The sequence below is a fragment of the Loxodonta africana genome, chromosome 3, assembly GCF_030014295.1.
Source record: "Loxodonta africana isolate mLoxAfr1 chromosome 3, mLoxAfr1.hap2, whole genome shotgun sequence".
In the NCBI taxonomy this organism is placed as follows: Eukaryota; Metazoa; Chordata; class Mammalia; order Proboscidea; family Elephantidae; genus Loxodonta; species Loxodonta africana.
Genome location: NC_087344.1, coordinates 105486950 through 105509187, shown reverse-complemented (window position 1 = coordinate 105509187; position 22238 = coordinate 105486950). Strand labels below are relative to the sequence as shown.

The following is a 22238-nucleotide window of genomic DNA, read 5'->3' as shown; positions in this document are numbered from 1 at the left end:
CCAGGGTTTCCCCAATTGATTATAGGTCTGTGTAATTTTACTTACGGGCTCAGAGTGAGTAGATAGGTACTTTCTTGGTTTCACAAGCTTCCTTATCTTTTCTATCATTCTTGAATTGAAGGAGGCAATGGTGGGGCGGGGAGGCAAGGGAGCACTATTGGACCAGCTTCGTTACGCATATATCTTCTTGTTAATTTGTTACTAATAAAAGATATTTATGACAACTATACAGATTTTATACAGGGTTCTTAAGAAGTATATTTATTATGAATGGTAATAGATTTAATCACTGACAAAAATCACTTTGGTTATTATTTATTCCAACACACATTTCTTAGGCTACCGCCAGAAACTTCTTTGCATGGCTAATGTATATGTTAGAGTTGTTTAAACATTTTCGTTAGGAAACAGATTGGAGATTTCTGAAACTCCCAGAATGTTTCTGACTATGATTAGCAGGGCGCACATCAGGTGGAATCTGCAAATTTTCATATGGCCGTTTTTTTTTTTCTTAAGCAGAGTTTGGTAAGACTCCATCATAGACACAGTAAAGAGAAATAGCATTGCATTTTTACTTTAAAATGGTTATAATCTGGTTTGTCAGGAACTGCAGTGTATGTTCCTGGGGAGCCATAGTTCTTGCTTTTTAAAACTGCCTGATTGAACATGGTTGAAAGTCGTATTTGCCCTAAAAAGATATGAATGAGAGCTAGATTCTTTGTGGTTGAGAAGATTCTTTATCTTTGCATATGTTATGCCTTGGAGACAGATTGCCAAATGTATCTGTCTTTAATTTCCTGATGTGTTCTTCATTTTCCCCCAGGTATCTCTCCTCTGTGTCACAACCTCTTTGCTCTGTACGATGAGAACACCAAGCTCTGGTACGCTCCAAATCGCACCATCACTGTTGATGACAAGACGTCACTCCGGCTCCACTACCGGATGAGGTATGGAAAGTACAGCGTTGTGCCTACCTGGTTTCTTGATGTAATGAGAGATGATGGTTAGCCTGGAGCTCTGAGTCATTTATCAAGAAGTGTTGTAGTCATTTTTGTAATTAGTACCTTTTTTTTTTTTTTGGTATGAGAAAGGACTTCTTTAGTACTTGGAATACAATTCAAGATGAGCTTGATCAGCCCCTCCTTCCACATTTTAAAAAAGCCATCTCTATAATACAGAGGAGATTTTGAAAAGAGTCAGTCAGTATCCTACAGCAGAGGTTTTCAAATGGTGGATAGTGGTTATGAATTTAATTTAGTGGGCTGTAAGCAGAATTTTTTTTTTTTTTTTAAGGAAACAGGAGAGAATAGATAATGTCAGAGTATATTACATGTTCTAAGGATATTGTTTTTTTTTAGAACTTTTGTCTCACGTATATTATACATTGTATGTGTTGTTGGAAACCCTGGTGGCGTAGTGGTTAAGTGCTACGGCTGCTAACCAAAAGGTCAGCAGTTCAAATCCACCAGGTGCTCCTTGGAAACTCTATGGGGCAGTTCTACTCTGTCCTATAGGGTCGCTATGAGTCAGAGTCGACTTAACGGCAACAGGTTTACGGGTATGTGTTGTTGTTGTTAGGTGCTGTCGAGTTGGTTCCGACTCATAGCGAACCTATGTACAACAGAACAAAAACACTGCTGGTCCTGGGCCACCCTCTCAATTGTCGTTATGCTTGAGCGCATTTTTGCAGCCACTGTGTCAATCCATCTCCTTAAGGGTCTTCCTCTGTTCGCTGACCCTCTACTTTACCAAGCATGCTGTCCTTCTCCAGGGACTGATCCCTCCTTATAACATGTCCAAAGTATGTGAGACGTAGTCTCACCATCCTTGCTTTTGAGGAGCATTCTGGCTGTACTTTTTCCAAGACAGATTTGTTTGTTCTTTCGGCAGTCTGTGGTATATTCCGTATTCTCCGCCAACACCGTAAGTCAAAGGTATTGATACTTCTTTGGTCTTCCTTATTCATTTTCCAGCTTTCGCATGCATATGAGGTGATTGAAAACACCATGGCTTCAGTCATACACACCTTAGTCTTCAAGGTGACAGCTTTGCTTTTTAACACATTATATATGTACTAGGTCATAATATAAATACATTTCTTATTAAGAGTTTCAGTTTTAAGAGCTTGAGAAACACAGAAATGGTAATGTCCGTTGGTCCTGCTCTGAAGGAGTGGATGCTTTGATCCACTCCTTAAGGATTTTTGACTGTAGAGCTATAATTTTTCTTCTGATGGAGAGTTGCCTTATCTTCCATATCATAGTTGTTGCTGAATGTCACAACATCTCCCAGTGTAACATAGACAGTAGTCCATTCCTGTAGTCTCTTGAGTTTACAGGTATATTTATTCAGTAACTGGAATTGAAACTATGTTTGTTAGATACTAGTTAAGGACAAGTTGACAAGTGTGTTTAGCAAAGGAGTTTATAAATAGAGAGGACACGTTTCTGAAAAGGATGTTAACTTATGCAGGTGTGGTTAAGTCAGTAGTTAAGCTCAGATGCTAATGGAATGCACGGACATGCTGAAGAAGTCCTTGGAAATCTCATGGTACCCCCACAGTATCTTACCTACTATTTTCTTTGGGAAGTCCATAGGAGGATACCATTCCAGAACGACTGGGATGTTTTTCTCAGTGGCAGAATCAGATCTACAAACTTTACTAACCATTCCAGGGCTGACTTTTTCTCTTCTTTCTGCACTTAACCCAGGGTCTCACATTAAGAGTTGAGGTATGTGCCATGCAACATTTCATACTCCGGACTTAGTGAAACTTACACCCCAGTTAGCTGAATCTTCTGACTATATTTGAATTTGTTTTACAAAGTATAATCTTGCTTTCAATGGCCTGAAGTTTGACTGTGTGATCCAGCATGGAAACATGTACTTGCAGCTGCAGTAATTAAGTTCTAGCTTTTTCCCTCAAGGAAACCCAGGTGGCGTAGTGGTTAAGTGCTACAGCTGCTAACCAAAGGGTTGGCAGTTCAAATCCACCAGGCGCTCCTTAGAGACTCTATGGGGCAGCTCTACTCTGTCCTATAGGGTCTCTATGAGTCGGAATCGACTTGATGGCACTGGGTTTGGTTTGGGCTTGGTTTTTTCCCTCAAGATTTCTTACGTGGTTCAGAATCTAGAATTGTAGAATTTGGGACTTAGAAGAGACCTAAGTTTACCTAATTCAACTCTCCCATTTTTTCCGGTGGAAAATGTGCTCAGAAAAGGGAAGTGAGTTATCCAAAGTGAATTGTCTTGTCAGCACTAGAATCCTCTTTGAGGCACTGGTATTTGTTGGTTGTCTTAGTGTACCTCACTATTAAAAGCTGGCTTTAGAGAGAGTGGAGGGAGGGAGCGGGCTGTCTCATTTAGGGGGAGAGTAATTGGGAGTATGTAGCAAGGTGTATGAAAGTTTTTGCATGAGAGACTGACTTGATTTGTAAACTTTCACTTAAAGCACAATAAAAATTATTTTTAAAAAATTAACCAAAAAAGCTGGCCTTATTGGCTCCCTAGAAGCACACAGCTACTTCATCTTTGGCACCTCGACTTTGTACCTGCTAGTGTGCTTCAACAGGATATTGCTTTGTTACCACAGGCTCTTTGAACTTGGAAAAAAATTGTATCACCCTAAGCTAAAACATTTGCATTACAACAAACTACAAAACTTTTGAAACCTCATGATCTCACCCCTAAAGAAGGTGCAGTATGAAAAGAAATGTCGGTGACTGTTTCAGTGGAATCTCAGCTCTATTTTGGAAAGTAGTCTTGTATTTTAATTATGGTTTTCTGTTTTTAGATAATGATTTTGGTAGTTACTGGTTTATAATATATCTTAATATAGGACAAGCATATTCTTTGTTCCTAGAAAAATCTTGGCTTTTTTATCCAAATGAATTTCACTATCCATTAATAGAGTTCTATATAAACCTAAAGAGAATTCTTTCTGTGCAATATTTTTACATAAACTTAGAATATGTAGTCATCTGTAATGTAATTAATTTTCTTAAAAACTTGCAAGCTATATCTCTGGTTGATAGGTCTGTTTGTCTGTTTCTCTATCGCTGTCCTTCTTGCCTGCCTGTTTGCATTATTCCCCCACATCATTCTGACAAAGAATCAAAATAGCTACCATGTTACATTTATTACTGTATTTTGTTCTCTATTTTTTTTCTCTTAGCACATTATAATGTCAGGAACTTGTGTGTCCCAAGTTTGGTGAACACCTCGATAGTTGATTTAACAAAGAGTTTAGAATCTGTCTTCATTGTACCTTCTGGTTTTGTGTTATTAGCAAATTGGAAGGTATTGATTTTGGTAGTCACTGATTTAAGTTTATTTTGACATTAAATAGAAAGCTGTCATCCTTGGACCATGGCAGTTGATAGAGATCCAACTTGTTTTAGGCTTACTTGTCCTCTTTTTGCTCTTAGCACCTACACATTTAGCAGCTACACATTATGTTTGATTTTCTCATCCCTGTCCTTTCTGAACGTATTGCCAAAAGGCATCTAAGCCAAGGTTGATCCCACACAGGGCTCAAGTAGCAGCTCAGAAAAATTTCATTGTTCAGACCCCATTGAAGATTGTATTTTGTTCAAAGGGGACATGTTGAGCCCTTCGCTTTACTGGGTTCAAGGACTCTTTTTCATAGAAGACTCAGAGGGATAGGGAGATAGAGGACCATGGTTTGGATTAGTTCAGGGAAAATATGTCTTTAGTGCTTCTTTTTCAAGCAGGCTCCTCCATCCTTGAGATCCCCTTTCCCTTATCCCCAGGGTACTTTCCATATTGTACATAACTCCCATGCTCTTATCACCACAGTTGTCCTCCAGCAAACAGAATTTACCTGTCCTGTATGCTGGTTCCTCAGAGCCTTACTGTGAGCCTTCGTATGTGGAGTGCCTGGCACATGGTCCCACTACTGCCGTCATGGTAGGCACTCAAAAAACTCTTACCAATTCCCCCGTTGGCTTGTTTAGGCCCTTTCATCTATCTCCTTCCAGGTAGATTCCCAGAACTGCTGGGTAGATCTCTACTTATCGTATGAATGATGAGAACTCTCCGTTTTGGATTTTCCTCAGCAATCAAAGGAGTTGGCTGTCTCCTGGACAGCTTTGCTCTGCCCTAATGTCAGATTTTTCTGTAACTGCTCAGCCTGTGGAGTGTTTTCACCCCTTCTTTTCTACCCAGGGGAGTAGATCCTGGCTGAGACCTCCAGGCTCATGCTCTGTTCTACCCTTGAAGAACAGCGCCGCTTGGGCTGGAGACCACATAAATGCAGTCCCTTCATCAGCTGATAGTCTCAGGCTTCTATTGTCAGTACCTGATGCCCTCTCACACACGGAGTGGGAGGTGACAATCCAGCCGCTTCTGAGACCTGATGTTGCATATGCTGCATATAGGCTCTGAAGGTATGCTGTCCTTTCTGTGAGTAAGAGAGAGACATCAAACCCCACAATCAAATTCTCAGTCACTTTCATAAGTTACAGGGAAGATGGGCTGTACAGAATCAATGAAAATTTTCAAATGTTGATTTTACCTTTAAAAAATTTCTTTATCCTTCCTTCTCCATTTGAATTCCTGTTCTCGTAGTTTGTTCATTTGCTTGTTGTTTATTTATCCATTGAGTATGTATTAAACACCTGTTATGTGCTAGGCATTGGAGATTCAGTGGTGAGCAAGACAACTAAACCCTTTGTTCCTGTAAAGCTCACGGGATTGCCCAGACTGTTGCTATACGTACCTGCTTGTCTCTTGGCCTCCTGTTTTAGCCCATCTTCTATAGTGCTTCCTTCCAGGGGCATCCTACCTCACATCAGCTTGTTTCACGTTTCTTCCTAGCCTACTGCATATGGTCCATGCTCTATAGCTTGGCAATATACATTATACATTGGCTTATGCATTCTAGTCCCAACTTTCTTTGCCTGACCTTTTCTCCCCTCCCTGCCACCTCCCTTCACAGCGGAGTGTAACCTATCCCTCCATGGCACTCCCTTGGCACCTCATCCAAGTCTTTCTTATGTTCAGGGCCAACTTGTCCATTAGGCACAGTGCCCAGAACCCACAGTGCTATTAGGAACTCATGAAAATGTTTCAATTTTATTTGAAATCAAGAAAAAAAAAAAAAAAGAATCCAGCCTGGATTTATATTCCTTTTATACCAACACAGTTGTGAACTATAGCTTTTAATATTTTCTTATGGCAGAAGGGAAAAATACATGGGGCTTACAAAGTCACAATGCAGTCCTGCTTATGGTGCATGCCCCTATAAAATTTACATGTTATATTATTGTTGGGAATGAGTAGTTACCACTATCAACCGGGAGATCACAGAGGGCAGGGACTATGTCTGTGAACCCATCACATCCCAGGACCTAGCACAGGGCCTGGCACATCCTGGCCTCTGCAAATACGGCTTAGTGATGGATGGCTGAATTTAACGGCAGCTTCTTTAGTGGGAAAACTGTCTGCTGCTTCTCTATGACATGCTGGTTTTTTGTCAGCACACAGACCTGTCGAGGGAGAGAGGCACAGGCACCAGCTGAGCTTATAACTAAGATGACTCTTCCAGCTTGACTCATTCACTCACACATTGTAGAACTCATTGTGTCGGACTTTATGTTACAGGTGGCAGAGGATCGTAGTTCTTAAGAGAACAGCCTTGTAGTCTTGGGCCACCTAGCCACGCAGACCTTCAGTTTCCTTCATATGTAAAATGGGAACAGTGAAACCTACTTTGTAGGTTGCTGTGAGGATTCAATGGCATAATATATGCAAATGCTTATTAATTCATGACACTGCAGCTGATATTTGTAGTTGTGTTAATGTATTGTGTCAAGATACTGTTGATTTTAAGCTACATCATCAATTTAATAACAGCAATCTAGGGAAGGGAAGTGCTGCCTTACTAACTGTACCGTCTTGATTGTCTGAGGAAACTAGATTCATAAATGTTAAAATGTGAACAGAGTACATCTTGGATTGCGGGCAGGATGGCAGTAATTGTGCACCAGTCAAGGTGAAGAAGTTGCCGGGCCAGCGTCTCGTTCTACTCAGCTTCCTTTTTAGGAAGACGGAGTGAAAAGTCAGAGAAGCTGGGAGTTAAGCACTACACTGTCTTTGTGATCTTAAGGAAATCACTTTATCTCCCTGAGTCATAGAGAAGGTGCTGACAGGAGGCCTCCACAGAGTGCTTGTAAGACGGACAAGAAAAGGACCTTATAAACACTGAACTGCTTCACAGATGAAAGGTTTGTCTTGCTTTGTTTGTTTTTAAGTCTCTGACAGACTAAGTGACTGGAAACCAGAGTTGAAGGACATTAGAAAAGGAACTGCCCTATTTTCTCCGGGAAGTTTAGCCTCTGGCACTGATTACTCTAGGTAGAACCAGGACACCTTGCTCACGCATTCCAAGGTCACCTTTCTCACGATTGAAGTTTATTTTTCACCTTCCAGGTTCTATTTCACCAACTGGCACGGGACCAATGACAGTGAGCAATCAGTGTGGCGACATTCTCCAAAGAAGCAGAAAAATGGCTACGAGAAAAAAAAAGTTCCAGATGCAACCCCTCTCCTTGACGCTAGCTCACTAGAGTATCTGTTTGCTCAGGTAAGAAGTTCGGGCCCAGGAGAACCTGGAGCTTGTGGAGCAAGTTGGGCATTGCAGGGCTGTTTCCCTGGTGTCCCCTTCCTGCTGCAGTTAAACTTGATGGTAGCTAGGACACTTATGGCTTGCTCCGTGGGAAGTTCTTGCTACACTTGAACTTGCCCCAAGTGAGGAGCAGGAAGGTAGCAATTCAGGGTCCCAAGGGGCTGGTTATCCTGCTTGTGGGTTTTTGGGCTGCATTTCTTGCCTCCCCCCTCTCCCCCTGCAATTTTACTTCTCGTCTGCAGCACCTTCCATGCAGAGAGCAAAGGGAAGCTGTAAGCCAGGGATGGCGTAGCTCAAAGGGGTTAATGAAGGCAGTGCTCAGCAGTCAGAGAAACGTTTAGGGAGTAAGGAGGTGGCTACTCTGAGGCACAGTGATGAGTGGGTAGAAAGATTAGACACTAGAAAAAAGCCAAAAGATAAGTTAGAATCACCTAAATTCCATCACCCTGAGATAACAGTTTTGATGATATGCTTCCTGCCTTCACCATGCAAATATATATACTATGTACTGTGTACTTTGAAAATGATATCTTACTGTTCCTATCATTTTATAAACTGCTTTTTTATCATTCTATTTTTATTCATCCTATTGATCTTCCTTCTAATGTCAGTTAAAAATATAGACCTATGTTATGTGAAGGGCTAGATAATAATTCATTTATTCCACAAATATTTATCATGTGTCTGTGTGCTATTTGCCTCAGGTACATGCTGAAGTGCTGGAGATACTATGGTGACAGTTTTTGCCTATGTCAGATGTATAATCAGGTTGGACAAATAGAGAATAAGCAAGTAAACAAAATGATACATAGATAATAAAGAAGAAATTGTGAGAAGTGCCTTGAAGGAAAAAGCTTTTGTGATAGAGAGTAATGGAGGGAGTTTGAATGGAGGAAAAAAAAATTGAAGTAGTATGATCAGAGGGATGGTTTCTCTGGGGAGGTGACATTTATACTGAATCTCAAAGAGTGAGAAGGAGCCAGCAATTCTAAGAGAAGGGTGGGGAACATAATTCCTTCCACGAAGAGCTGTATTTTTTTAACAGCAGCATGGCTAACATTTTGGGCTGGATAATTCTTTGTTGTGGGGAGCTGCCCTGTGCATGGTAGATGTTTAGTTGTACCCCTGGCTAGATGCCAGTAGCACCCCTCCCAGTTGTGACAACCAAAAGTGTCTGCAAAAACCAAAACCAAACCCATTGCCATCAAGTTGACTTCGACTCATAGCGACCCTATGGGACAGAGTAGAACTGCCCCATAGGATTTTCAAGGAGCGGCTGGTGGATTCAAACTGCTGACCTTTTGATTAGCAGCTGAACCCTTAACTACTGGGGTGGGGGGTCAGAATCCCCCTGTTGAGCACCACTGATGCGTAGAGGGAACAGAGCTCTGAGGCAGGCAAGAGCTAATAGGAGGAGAACCGGTGTGGCTGGAGAACAAGAGAGGCATGGTGAGCAATGAGGCTGTCGAGGCAGAGTAGGAACAGCTCATGTAGAGCCTTGTACAAACTGGTAAGGGATTATGTTTTTACTTTCAGTACAATGGGGAGCCGTCTGGAGGGTTTGGTTTTGTTTGTTTTAAGGTGATAACTCTTGTTGATCTGTGGAAAGTGGATTGTGCGGGAGCCAAGAGCACACACCAGATATATCAGCTGAACGGCTCCTGCAGTGGTCCAGGAGAGGGAAGATGTTGACTTGGTTTAGTGTAGTGGCCAGTGGAGGTTGAAAAAAATGCATGGATTTATAATTCATCTTGGAGATGGAATTGGTATGATATGATAATGGTTGGATGTGGAAGGTGAGGGAATTTGAGGAATCAAAGATGATTTCTAGGTATAAAAATGGCATAAAGTTATTGGATCTCATTGCCTAATTTCACAAGAGGGGAGGAGAATCATTATCAACATCAATAGTCCAAGGCTGATTGCCATGAGGTAGAGGTCAGACCTGCCTCCACCCTCTAACCTTTTTACCAATTCTCACACAAGCACTCCCTCCCAGGGCACTCTCTACTTCTCTGCTGGGTTCAATAATTCTTTGCAATGGCCATAGAAAATTCACAGACTGTGCTTACAGTTATGGAGTTTATTAGGCAAGTCACAGGTTACAGTTCAGGATCAGGAATGACTCAGGATGCAGCTCTTTGATCAGGACAACCTCTTCTCAACTGTGCCCGTAGACAGATCTCTCTCTGGTCCTCAGCCCCTGGACTCAGCCTCTGCCCTGCTTGGGCAAGTGTTACAAAGCTCTTTAGCTCTGCTGAAGAGTGCCGGGAGGCACCCCACTCTGCCAGGAAGTCTTCTGCCTGAGGATGCTCAGCTCTCTTGCTCCATGCATGGGTTGTGGGTCAGCACACCCGCTCTTTCCTTAGGACATATTTTTAGACATGTGATTTTTATATCAGGAGGATTGTGTCTCATTGTAGGGCTTTACTTACTAATTGTAGATTATCCCTATGCCATACATATCTTAGAACTGGCCTTTGAGACAAGGCATGTTATTGTTGTTATTTTTGTGTGCCACTGAGTCAGTTCCAACTCATAGCAACCCTGTCTGACAGGGTAGAACTGCCTCATATGGTTTTCAAAGCTATAATTTTTATGAGAGCAGATAGCCAGGTCTTTTCTCCTGTGGAGGAGCTGGTGAATTCAAACTACCAACCTATCATTTAACAGCTGAGTGCTTAACCATTGCACCATCAGGGCTCCTTAGAAGCAAGGCACATATTTCCCTGGACAAGTATTATGTTGAAAAAATTAATGAGCTGGCCATTTTCAGATGGATCTTTTTGGACCCAACTTCCTATCCATATCTGAGGTTTGGTCTTTTACCTTTTTGTGGGGTGGAAATATTAAAGAAATGTGCTATACTTTTAAGAAATAAGTGTTTCATTAGAATCTGACCTTTTCAGAGGTTTGAGAATGAGTTATTTGAGGTAGTTGTATAGTGAATGTTGACAGGAAATCACTGCTAAGCCAAGTTTCAGATTTTGTTTTGCTATTTTACAGATTGGCCTTGCTGGCATAGATTATTGTATGTGTCATTGTTCTCATTAGTTTGTGGAAATGGTCGATGACCTTTTCTTACGTGAGAGAAACAAGTTCTATCATAGAAAGAAGGGGACTGCAGTAGTGGGAACTCTCTATCCAAAAACCATTCAGCTGAAGTCTCTTTAGAGGAAGTAAAGTGACATGTCGATCTAAAAAAGCCAGTTGCCATGGTCCCCAAACCTTCTGTTGGCCCAGGACAGGAACCATTCCCGAAGACAACTCATCAGACATGAAAGGGACTGGACAGTGGGTAGGAGAGAGAGGCTGATGAAGAGTGAGCTAATTATATCAGGTGGACACTTGAGACTGTGTTGGCATCTCCTGTCTGGAGGGGGGATGGGAGGATAGAGAGAGTTGGAAGCTAGCAAAAATTGTCACGAAAGGAGAGACTGGAAAGGCTGACTCATTAGGGGGAGAGCAAGTGGGAGTACGGAGTAAGGTGTATATAAACTTATATGTGGCAGTCTGACTTGATTTGTAAACGTTCACTTGAAGCTCAATAAAAGTTAATAAAAAAAAAAAAAGCCAGTTGCCATTGAGCTAGTTCCAACTCATGGCGACGCCATGTATGTCAGAGTAAAACCGTGTTCCACAGGCTTTTAATGGCTGATTTTTTGGAAGTAGATCACCAGGCCTTCCAAGGCATTTCTGGGTGGACTCTAGTTTCCAACCTTTTGGTTAGCGGTCTAGTGCGTTAACCGTTTGTACCACCCAGCGACTCCACATGTTTATGAAAGGACACCTATTCCAGAATTTGTGTCTACCTCTGTTAAAAGCTGAAGAAAGTTCATGATGCTTACATTTCTGCCTACCTTAAGTCAGTCAGCAAAGATTGATTGTGACTCTAGCACTAGGTTTAAGAATGATAGCACTGGAGTCTGACAGATTGAAGTTTGACTTTGTGTCCCACCACTCAATAGGCCCCATCACACTCTATCCTTTTACTCTACTTTTTCATAACTATCTGACATTATGTATTTATATATTCTCTTCTTTGTCCTTGAAATGGAATCTCCATGGGATCAGGGACTTAGTTTGGCTTACTGCTGTATCCTTAGCACTTAGAATAGCATATGGCCCATAGTTGGTCCCTGGACTAGTGTCTGGAGAAGGACATCATGCTTAGTAAAGTAGATGGTCAGCTGAAAAGAGGAAGACCCTCAACAAGATGAATTGACAACAGTGGCGGCAACAATGAGCTCAAATAGCAATGATTGTGAGGATGGCATAGGACCAGGCAGTGTTTCGTTCTCTTGTACATAGGATCACCGTGAATCAGAATGAACTTGATGGCACCTAACAACAACAACATAATTGATACTCAGTAATTGCTAAACAAATGAATGAAGTTATTTCTTCACCTTTTGGTGCCTCACATTTCTCATCTGTTAGTTGAAGATGATGATGTCAGTACCCACCTCTTTTGTAAGGAGTAAATGAAATAAAGAAACCTAGCACAATGTCTAGCACTGAGGTGGTTTTTGTTGTCCAACTTATGACGACCCCATGTGCGCAGAGTAGAACTGTGCTACATAGGATTTTCAAGGCCGTTATCTTTCAGAGCAGATCATTAGGCCTGTCTCCCAAGGTGCCTGTGAGAGGATTCAAATCACCAACTTTTCAATTAGTAGTTAGGGTTTAATAAATGGGATCTAGTGTTGGTATTATCGTTATGACTCTGTACAAGGCAGGTAGTGGGTGTTGCATTTTAGTCTTCTTTTATTTTTTTATTTTAAAGTCCTTGTTGGCCCTTGAAATGTTGTGTCCCTCCATCAGTGAGGGAGTATATTTTGGTGATACATTTAACTATTGTAAACTTGAACAGCAGATGTTGAAAAAACCTGTATAGGTACAAGTAGAATGTGGATTGCCTTTCCCCCTCTCTAAAATTACATCACAGTAGGGGGTGTAACCCTGTCAACTTTATACACCCAGTTCCTAGACCAGGATATCTCAGGGAAGTGTTTGTGGAATTAGTGCATGATCAAACCCCAGCCAAGTGTCACCTTCCCTTGCCCCAGTGCAGGTCTCAGCCTGATACACACTGCTCCTTCTTTTCAGCATCATTTATATAGTAAGCCCCATGAAGGGGGCTTCGTGTGTTTGTACTGTTCACCAGCACCTAGCATAGTGCTCAGTAATTATTTGTTAAATGAATGAATTAGCCTTAGGAGAACATTTCCTGGGTTCTTTTATGCCCAGCTTTGTTGAAAAACAGTTCGGTGCCAGAGGAACTGTAAATCTGATCAATCTCATTGCTGTACTGCTTTTCTTAGTAGTGCCTCCTCACCTGGGAAATCAGAAACATGGGTGGTCTTTGAAACTTACGTGTGGTTAATTTCCTCTTGTCCCTGCTCCAAAGGGACAGTACGATTTGGTCAAATGCCTGGCTCCCATCCGAGATCCCAAGACAGAGCAGGATGGGCATGATATCGAGAATGAGTGTCTGGGAATGGCTGTCTTGGCCATCTCACACTATGCCATGATGAAGAAGATGCAGTTGCCAGAACTTCCCAAGGACATCAGGTAAATCTGGTTTGATTTTGACCCAGAATCGATTTAAATGATGTTATTTTTATGTTTAACCTCTGTCTGCTTTTGGCTGACCCCTGCTTCTGCAGAACCCAAATCTTATTTAAAATATTTATAAAAGGTAGCACTTTGTAAGTGTGCCCTGATTTTGAATGTTGGCTGATAACCTCAGAAACATGTACTAGGGTGAAAGTTCTGTGCTGGGGATCTCAAATTAGCAGCCACATGTCCTTCCCTCTCCCTCCCCACCCAAGGTGGACATTGCTGTATCACTGTGCTTTTTCCTTTTGACCTGTTGTTTTAGTCATCTAGTGCTGCTGTAACAGAAATACCACAAGTGGATGGCTTTAACAAAGAGAAGTTTATTCTCTCACAGTTGAGTAGGCCACAAGTCCAAATTCAGGGCGTCAGCTCCAGGGGAAGGCTTTCTCTCTCTGTTGGCTCTGGAGGAAGGGCCTTGTGACGCATCTGTCTTCCCTTGGTCTGGGAGCATCTCAGCGCAGGAACCTCAGGTCCAAAAGGCGCGTCCTGCTTTCAGCACTTCTTTCTTGGTGGTATGGGGTCCCCGTGTCTCTTTGCTCACTTTTCTCTCCTTTTTATCTCTTGAGAGAGCGAAGGTTGTGCAGGCCATACCCCAGGGAAACTCCCTTTACATTGGATCCAGGGATGTGACCTGGGTAAAGGTGGTATTACAATCCCACCCTAATCCTTTTAAACATAAAATTACAGTCACAAAATGGAGGACAACCACACAATGCTGGAAATCATGGCTCAGCCAAATTGATACACATATTTTGGGGGGACATAATTCAATCCATGACACCTGTCATAAAATCTCTCTCAATATACCTTTATAGTCAACTGCTGCCATCCCCAGCCTGAACTAAATAACTTAATTCTGATATGAGGAACGATCAACTGTTACCTTAAAAAAATTGTATTTACTTAAAAATATCACTTGAGTTCAAGTCCTTGTGAAGGAATTTCCATCTATGGAATTTCTGCCCGTCTATGAAATGTAATAACGTTTTCCCTTAGCAATGGGCTATTGTGATGATCATGAAGACGGAGGAAGTTGTGTGTGCTGTATCGTTTGTGGTAGGTGGTGCACATTTTCTCATAACGTTATTTATCTACTTGTTCTCAACCAGACTCTGGCTGGAGCAGATCACGTGCTAATCGTCAGTAATGCAGGTGCTGATTAGGTACACGCTCTGCTGCTCCTCTCTTTTTCCTCTGGCCTTTGCTCTTGGCTTTCTTCTGTATTTTTTTTTTATGAGGCTAAAGTGAAAAATGACAGCTCTCTTCTAGTCTGCCCCTCTACCACATTATATTAATCTAAAGGAAAAAGTGTGGTATTTGTTGGAGATGAATCTCAAGCTTCAGTTACCTCGTGTTGTGAAAACATTCATGCAGCGAGCATTATTACCCTGTGGCCTGTGCCAGGAGCTGTCTCAGGCCTGGCAGTAATGAGCAGAAGGGTTTCCTTACTTCTTTGCCCCTCCTCCCCCATGGACTTGTTTTTTCTTTCATGGATATTTGTGCTCTTCTTCAAGCTGACTTCTCTTCTGGCTCTGTATTATAGTGTGTTGAGAGTCTGTGTCATGGGTTGGCATCTGAATGGGTAACTAATCTTTCACTTTACTTGTTGATCCATATAGTAATACATTCGTGTGGGAAATACTGTCTTTTATATTTAATTTTTGTGTTTTCCCCATTTTTTATAAAAACAATATGTGATTACTATGGAAAAATTATAAAACAGGTACAGAGCTAGAACAAAGTATCTGATCTTACCAGAGATAACTCTTGACACTCCTCCAACCGTTTTGTAACCGATGGTGAACCTTATTAATAGTCTGTATGCCTAAGCACTAGTGTGCAGGGGGCGATGAAAGTAGCAAGCAAAAATAACTATAAGCCAATTTTGCTGCCTACCACCGTATCCCAGAAAATGTGATAATACCTGCAGGAGTTCCCATTTAGTGAAATACGTGGAATATGTATTTTTCTGTTCTCTCTCAGTCCCTGTGTGCCACCAGCTCCTTATGATTATAGTCCTGAGTACCTATGCCATCCAAGACCTTCTGGGCGGAGCTGCTCCCTTTTCACCTGACACCAGATATAAGGAAGATTTATAGATACAGGTTTGTTTCTGAACTATTCCCTGTTAACCTGAACATGAAAGACAGTTATGTTTTCCCACTTTTCTTTTAGCTACAAACGATATATTCCAGAAACATTGAATAAGTCCATCAGACAGAGAAATCTCCTCACAAGGATGCGAATAAATAATGTTTTCAAGGATTTCCTAAAGGAATTTAACAACAAGACCATTTGTGATAGCAGTGTGTCCACGCATGACCTGAAGGTGAAATACCTGGCTACCTTGGAAACTTTGACAAAACATTATGGTGCTGAAATATTTGAGACTTCCATGTTACTGATTTCATCAGAAAATGAAATGAATCGATTTCATTCAAATGACAGTGGAAACATTCTCTACTATGAAGTGATGGTGACTGGCAACCTCGGAATCCAGTGGCGGCAGAAACCAAACGTAAGTACCTGTAGGAGACCGGCCAGAGCAGATTGTGTGTCGCGGTGTATCCTGTTTATCCTGTTGGAATTACCTATTTTTTAATTCCAGCACCCCCATAAACTGAATTCCCTTAGGCTAGAGACCATGGATCTTTCATCTTTTACCGTGTCCGCATAGCACAAGCTCTAAATAAATGCTTGAGTTCTGTTGGGAAATAGAGAAATAAAAGGATAACACCATGTGTAATGTGTGTAATAATAACAGCAGACATTTACTGAGGGGAAACCCTGGTGGCATAGTGTTTGAGTATTACGCTGCTAACCAAAAGGTCGGCAGTTTGAATCCTCCAGGCGCTCCTTGGAAACTCTGTGAGGCAGTTCTACTCTGTCCTGTAGGGTCACTATGAGTCAGAATTGAATCGATGGCAACAGATTTTTTTTTTTTTTTTTTGGTTTTACCATGTGTCAGGCACTTTTCTAAGCCACATGTTAACTCATTTATTCCTCAGGGAAAAAAACCCTTTGAGGGAAATACTACTGTTATCCCCATCTTACAGAGGAGCACAAAGAGGCACAGAAAAGTTAAATAACTTGACCCAAAATCATAACTAATAAGTGATGTGCCAAAAATTGAACTTAGGTGCTATGAAACTTGGTAACTGATTTTGGGTTATGAAGTTTCTTTATTGAGGTGTTTGTTGGATAAGACAATAGAGCATAGTCATTTAAGAGCATGGGTTTTAAACCTATATAGGCCTGGTTCAGATTCTAGCTCCACTGCTTACAGTTACATGGCCTTGGGAAGGTTATTCTACCTATGTCCGTTGTATGTTACTCATCTGTAATATGGAGATAATAGTATCTACTCATAGGGTTGCTGAGAGAATTAAATGGTGTTTAGCACAGAGTTTGGCATATATATAATAAATATTCAATAAATGATTATAGCTGCCACGATTATTATTTTAATAAATATTATTTTGGAAACCCTGGTGGCATAATGGTTAAGAGCTACGGCTCTTAATCAAATGGTCAGCAGTTCGAAACCACCAGGCGCTCCTTGGAAACTCCATGGGGCAGTTCTGCTCTGCTCTGTAGGGTCGCTATGAGTTGGAATCAACTCAACGGCAACAGGTTTGGTTTGTTTGGTTTTATTATTATTATAAATAATATTAAAATGTGAGATTCATTTTCTCCTCCTGTTTTATTCTCATGCTAAAATAACAATGTCTAACACTTACCAAGTGCTTTCTATGTAGCAGATCCTAAGTTAATAAGTATTTAATCCTGAAAGAACCTTGTGAGGAGGTAGGATCTCTGTTCTCTCCAGGGTGGGAAACAGGAGGCTCAAAAAGATAACCCAAGCTGTTAAGTAACTGGCAGAGGCAGGGTCATAACCCAGATGGGTAGTTTCCAAGACTCATGCTACACAAAATGTTTAAACTTGTGCAGATAAGTATGACTCCTTAGGTTGTTCAAGCATGGGATTCATATCTTCTCTTGAAAATTCCAGCCTGAGTATTGTTACACAGTCGAGATATTTGGTGATAGATTCTAAGTGGAGAAAGCCCATGTTCTCTCCAGTTCTGTTTGGGAAGAACATGTTCTTTGTGTTGAAACATGTATATCAGTCTATAAGTGAGAGGACCTTGTTGTAGATTCATGTCTAGTGGTCAGTTATTTCGAAACCTTTTTGAGTTTACATGCATATTATATATTATGTCAAGTAAAGAGTTTAGTCAGTGTGCTCATTAAGGCCTCTGGCTGTCAGGTACCAACTCCCCCAGTTCCTCTGGCAGTCCAGGCACACTGGCTTTCTCTGCCTTGGACCTGCCTTGGTTTGCCGCAATGGCAAATTTCTTTTACCAGTAGAAAATGGGAAAGTCAACTTACCTGTTATGTTTTTGCCTCTTATCAGGTTCTTCCTGTTGAAAAGGAAAAAAATAAACTGAAGCGGAAAAAACTGGAAAATAAACACAAGAAGGATGAGGAGAAAAACAAAATCCGGGAAGAGTGGAACAACTTTTCTTACTTTCCTGAAATCACTCACATTGTAATAAAGGAGTCTGTAGTCAGCATTAACAAGCAGGACAACAAAAAAATGGTACGTTTGCTCTAGAAGCTACTAACCCTGGATCTGGCGATGAGAGGGAGACATTACTTAGGACAGTTATACAGTTATGCTTCTCAGAGTTTCCATCCCAGAAAGAAAATCTGATGCTTGCCTTATTTAAGCCAAGCAGTCCCTTTTGCTGAGGCGTTACCAGCGTCAGTTTTTGAGTTACACTGGTACATTCTAATGCCTTTCTTTGGCCTTGCAAATGTGAATCTGCTCAGGGTGTGCTGCCCTCCTGAAGATATTTCAGCATCAATATTTAGCTCACGGAAGTTAGTGGATGTGAAGGAAAAGAAAATCAGCGAATGTCAGTGTTTTCCCCCCAGGGCTCCTGTGAGGCCTCTCTGCTGAGTTGGGTGGGTCATTTGGGGTCAGGTCAGTGGGAAGCCCCACTTTGCTCTTCAGGAGACTGTCCGGCCAGTGGCTCTGGCCACAGTGGCAGCCCTTGTCGTGGTGTCAGGCACACCCAGTGACTCTCGGACAGAGGAAGGGTGTTCAGTCTCACTTCCTTTTTTGGTATCACTTGAGGACATAATCTAGACAGGCAGGCCAGCTCGACAGGGGAAGTGGGAACCCTGCCCAAATAAACATGTTTGTGTCAGGGGAAGTCGTGGCCAACAAGTAGAGAGAGCAAGATGGTGAGATAGACACTCTCAAAAAGTGGGGCGAGTCAGCACTACTGAAGTGCCAATTTTTGCCTGAAATTTGGCAAGTGCTACATCAAAATGATAATATTCAGTGCTGGAAAAGAGCCTGGTGATGTGCTTTAGAACAGATGGTTGCTCTCTTCCACCCAGGGTAGCTCTCTTTTTGCCATAACCTTTTGGAAAACAGCTTGGTGGCATGAATTAAAAACCTTGAATTTATTTATATCCCTCCATTCAAGAATCCAGGGGTTTATCTTCCAGAAACAATGAGAGATGCAGGCAGAGGCCGGTGAGTAAGAATATTCAATCCAGTATCAAAATATTGAAAATAACTGAAATGTATAGTAATAGGAGAGTGGGAAAACAAATCACAGTTCATCTGAGTAGTAGAATATCATACAACCAAATTGCTGAATTTATAATGATCTGGAAGAATGCTTTAGTAAATGGAAAAAAGCAATATAAAACTTTATCTATGGGGTGACACCAATTTTGTTCAGAATTGTAAAGGTATGCATGCACATACACATGCTCATAGAAAAAAAATCAAAAACAGCATTTATTTATGCTATTGTTTGATAACATTTATTTATGGTGGGATTATGAATGGTTTTAATTTTTTCCCCATTTCTAAGATAATAAGCATGCATTAATTTATTATCAAAAAATAAAGAAAGTGAAGGGAGAAATGGAAAGACCCAGATAAATGTTAATTGAAAGATGAAGAATGGAGGGAGGAAGAAAATAATAATAAGTACTGTTTATCAAATGTGTTATGTAGATAGCGGGCCTGGTGTTACATGCTGTGCCTTCATTATCTCATTTAATCCTCACAAGAACTTTACATGTAGAACATTTGCTCCGTTTCAAACACAGAATCAGAGACTCCTTGAGGGGTGTAGAAACTAGTCTAGGGTCACACAGTGAGAAAGTGGCAGACACTTAGTCCAGTTCCACCTGGCTTCAGCCTGTGCTTTTGGCCCTGTGCTGGTTTCTAAGGCATTATATCCCCAGGGACCCTAGTGAGGGGAGGTGTTGGTATGTCCATGAGCTGCCTCTTCAACATGGCCAACCCCTTAGGGTGTGCGCAGAGGAGGAGAAGCAGTGGCCACCTAGTACACGTTTGTGAGCCTGCCCCTTCCCTGTTCTGGCTGACAGTGACGTCCAGCACCCAGTAGGTGCATCCATCATGTAAGTCAGAGCTTATCCAGGCCACCTGGACCAGCGACTCTGTGCCAAGCCACAGTGCAGTGTGGGAGCAGGAGGATGGCAGGAAGAAATAAATATGTGATCTCCTCATTATTTTATTTTTCTTTACAGGCACTTTTATAGCCTTTACTATGTGCCAGGCACTTCCTGTTCTAAGCACTTTACAAATACTGACTCGTTCCATTTTCATATCAACACTGTGAGTTGGGTTTATTATTTTCCTCCATTTTACAGAGGAAGAAACTGAAACACAAAGAGGTTAAGTAAGTTGCTCACGATCACACAGTTATTAGGTTAAACCACATGAAATTGCCAATATTCGATAATTTTTGACCTGTAAAAATGTTGATATCATATGCTTCAACCTAATAGCAAGTGGAGATGCTGAGATTTGAACCCAGATAGGCTGTCTCCAAAGCCTGTAGGCTAATAACTGCACCATGCTGCCTCTCCAGTATCTCTCACTTCCCCGTCCCTTCCCAGACATGGGATTTCCAAGCCGTTTGATCAGGCAGTACGTTGGCTGCTGCCCTTTCTTGATTCTCAGTTCTCACATGACCTCGTCGTTGACATCTGCCATTTCCATTTAGATTTCTGCTTGCAGGGAACTTAAGTACTTACGTGGTCTTGCTTGCATTGTGGCTGGGTGAAGCGCTACCCTAGCCATCCCTGCCCCTCATCCCGGACCGTATTGAATTCACTGTTCGGGAATATCTGCAGGTGGATGCCAGGTCACACCTGATAGAAGGCACGCCCAGCACGGAGTCTCCTTCCTGATGACCTGCCCTCTTTTGCCGTCCTTGGCTCATAACCCCAGTGCACCTCTCTGTCCCAAGGCCCCCTTACCTCCTGCTTGTCTTGTGTACCTCCTTTCTTAGATCGCCACCTTTGCCCTTCACTGACTCTGTCTCTCTGCCACCATCCTCTCCCTTTGCCTTTCTCCAGTGCTATGAAAAGTCATATTCTCAAGTATCATTTTGCCCTTCTCTGCAACTCAGGTACTTTTATTAAATGTTTTTGTAAATTGTGGCCTTACATCCTTTCCATCACCAGGAAATGTTTCTGGCTGACACCATCGCTCCTCTCAAATGATAGTGTCTGCTCACAGCTATACATCAAGACAAAAAACCCACCTGTTTTCACCTCCAAGGGTTTTTCTGAATTCCTTCCTTATGTGCAAATTCCCCCTCTCTTCCCGTCCACTTTCACCTTTGCCCCTTCCCACTCTGAGTTAAGACTGCCTCCTCCCAACCCTTTGAGGAACCTGGACTTATTCTAGCTACCCCATTATTGTGTCTGAGACCACTCCTGAATTAAAATCCAGGCCTTTCACCTTCTAGACCAACTCTGCCATGAGATGAAGCACCTGTGCCTCTGTTCCCTTGTCTGTAATACAGGGATAATACTGACTCAATTGGTCATGTCTCAGTGCCAGCACCATGGTGTGACTTGTATACTCTCTATCCCTCTCACCTCCACCTTTATGCCTCTGCTGCCTTGATTCAGGCCTCCTTTTTTCCTATCTGGACTCACGGGGCAGCTTCTCCACAGGTCTCCCTGCCATAGCCGTGCCCTGCTTCCATCTGATAGTTTTGATATAATAAAATATAATAGATATGAGATAATAGGTAGAAAGTGTACTGAACAGTAAAAGTTCTGTATCAGTGTAAAGTGGTATACTTATTGTCAACAAAAAGAATTTCCCTTTGGGGTCATACATTCTTCATTCTGGTCTAAATATCTTCTCACTCTTTACCTCTCCATGAAGTCAGCTGCTTAAGATGATGGTATGTAACCATGGGAATTTCTTCTCTCTCCTCAGGAACTGAAGCTCTCTTCCCACGAGGAGGCCTTGTCCTTTGTGTCTCTGGTAGATGGCTACTTTCGGCTCACAGCAGATGCCCATCATTACCTCTGCACTGATGTGGCTCCCCCATTGATCGTCCACAACATAGAGAACGGCTGTCACGGTCCAATCTGGTTGGTTCTAGACCCTTTTCAGTTGACTTTGGTGGGGAAAGAGCCCATGCTTTAGTGATGGGGCATGTGGTCTCCTCACATGCAGACATCCTCAGTTGTATAGGTTGGAGCCTGTTGACCATGTTGGTTAGTACTTATTTGCTGCCCTCTTTGCCATCTTTGCTCTCCCAACCTTGGTCACCTCTTACCTGGGTTCTTGTAGTAGCCACTCACCTCTTCCCCATTACTCAGCTTTCTCCTTATTGTTCAGCTCCCTCACCTCTCCACAACTGATGGAGAAGTACTACGCTTCCTAACTCCTTGCTGCACCACACACTGTGGGTGATTAAAGGACAGGATACAGGTATCAGCATCAGAGAGTGTATGTAGCAAACACAATCCTGTGACAGCTTGTCCTAAAGTGCCAGGTGAACCTGGGGACTGTGAGGATGAAGAAGCCTCAGGACTGGAAGCAGCTTTGCAGGCTGTCTTGTCCCACCTGCATCTCAGAACTGGCAGCCTGTGCTCAAACCCCTCT

At 42.1% G+C, this 22238-nt stretch overlaps 1 protein-coding gene across 4 annotated transcripts in view; it reads left to right on the top strand.

The window, feature by feature from the left end:
* Positions 1 to 22238, top strand: part of JAK1 (Janus kinase 1) — a 149538-nt gene that overhangs the window by 94250 nt on the left and 33050 nt on the right. For 3 of the 4 annotated variants that reach the window (XM_064282095.1, XM_064282093.1, XM_064282094.1), the window contains exons 4-9: positions 824 to 947; positions 7453 to 7606; positions 13059 to 13222; positions 15446 to 15788; positions 17688 to 17873; positions 21564 to 21721. In XM_064282095.1, the coding sequence (XP_064138165.1) occupies positions 824 to 947; positions 7453 to 7606; positions 13059 to 13222; positions 15446 to 15788; positions 17688 to 17873; positions 21564 to 21721 (1129 nt within the window). Of the gene's footprint in view, positions 1 to 823; positions 948 to 7155; positions 7248 to 7452; positions 7607 to 13058; positions 13223 to 15445; positions 15789 to 17687; positions 17874 to 21563; positions 21722 to 22238 lie in introns of those variants that run through there. The other variant, XM_064282096.1, reaches the window with a different exon arrangement.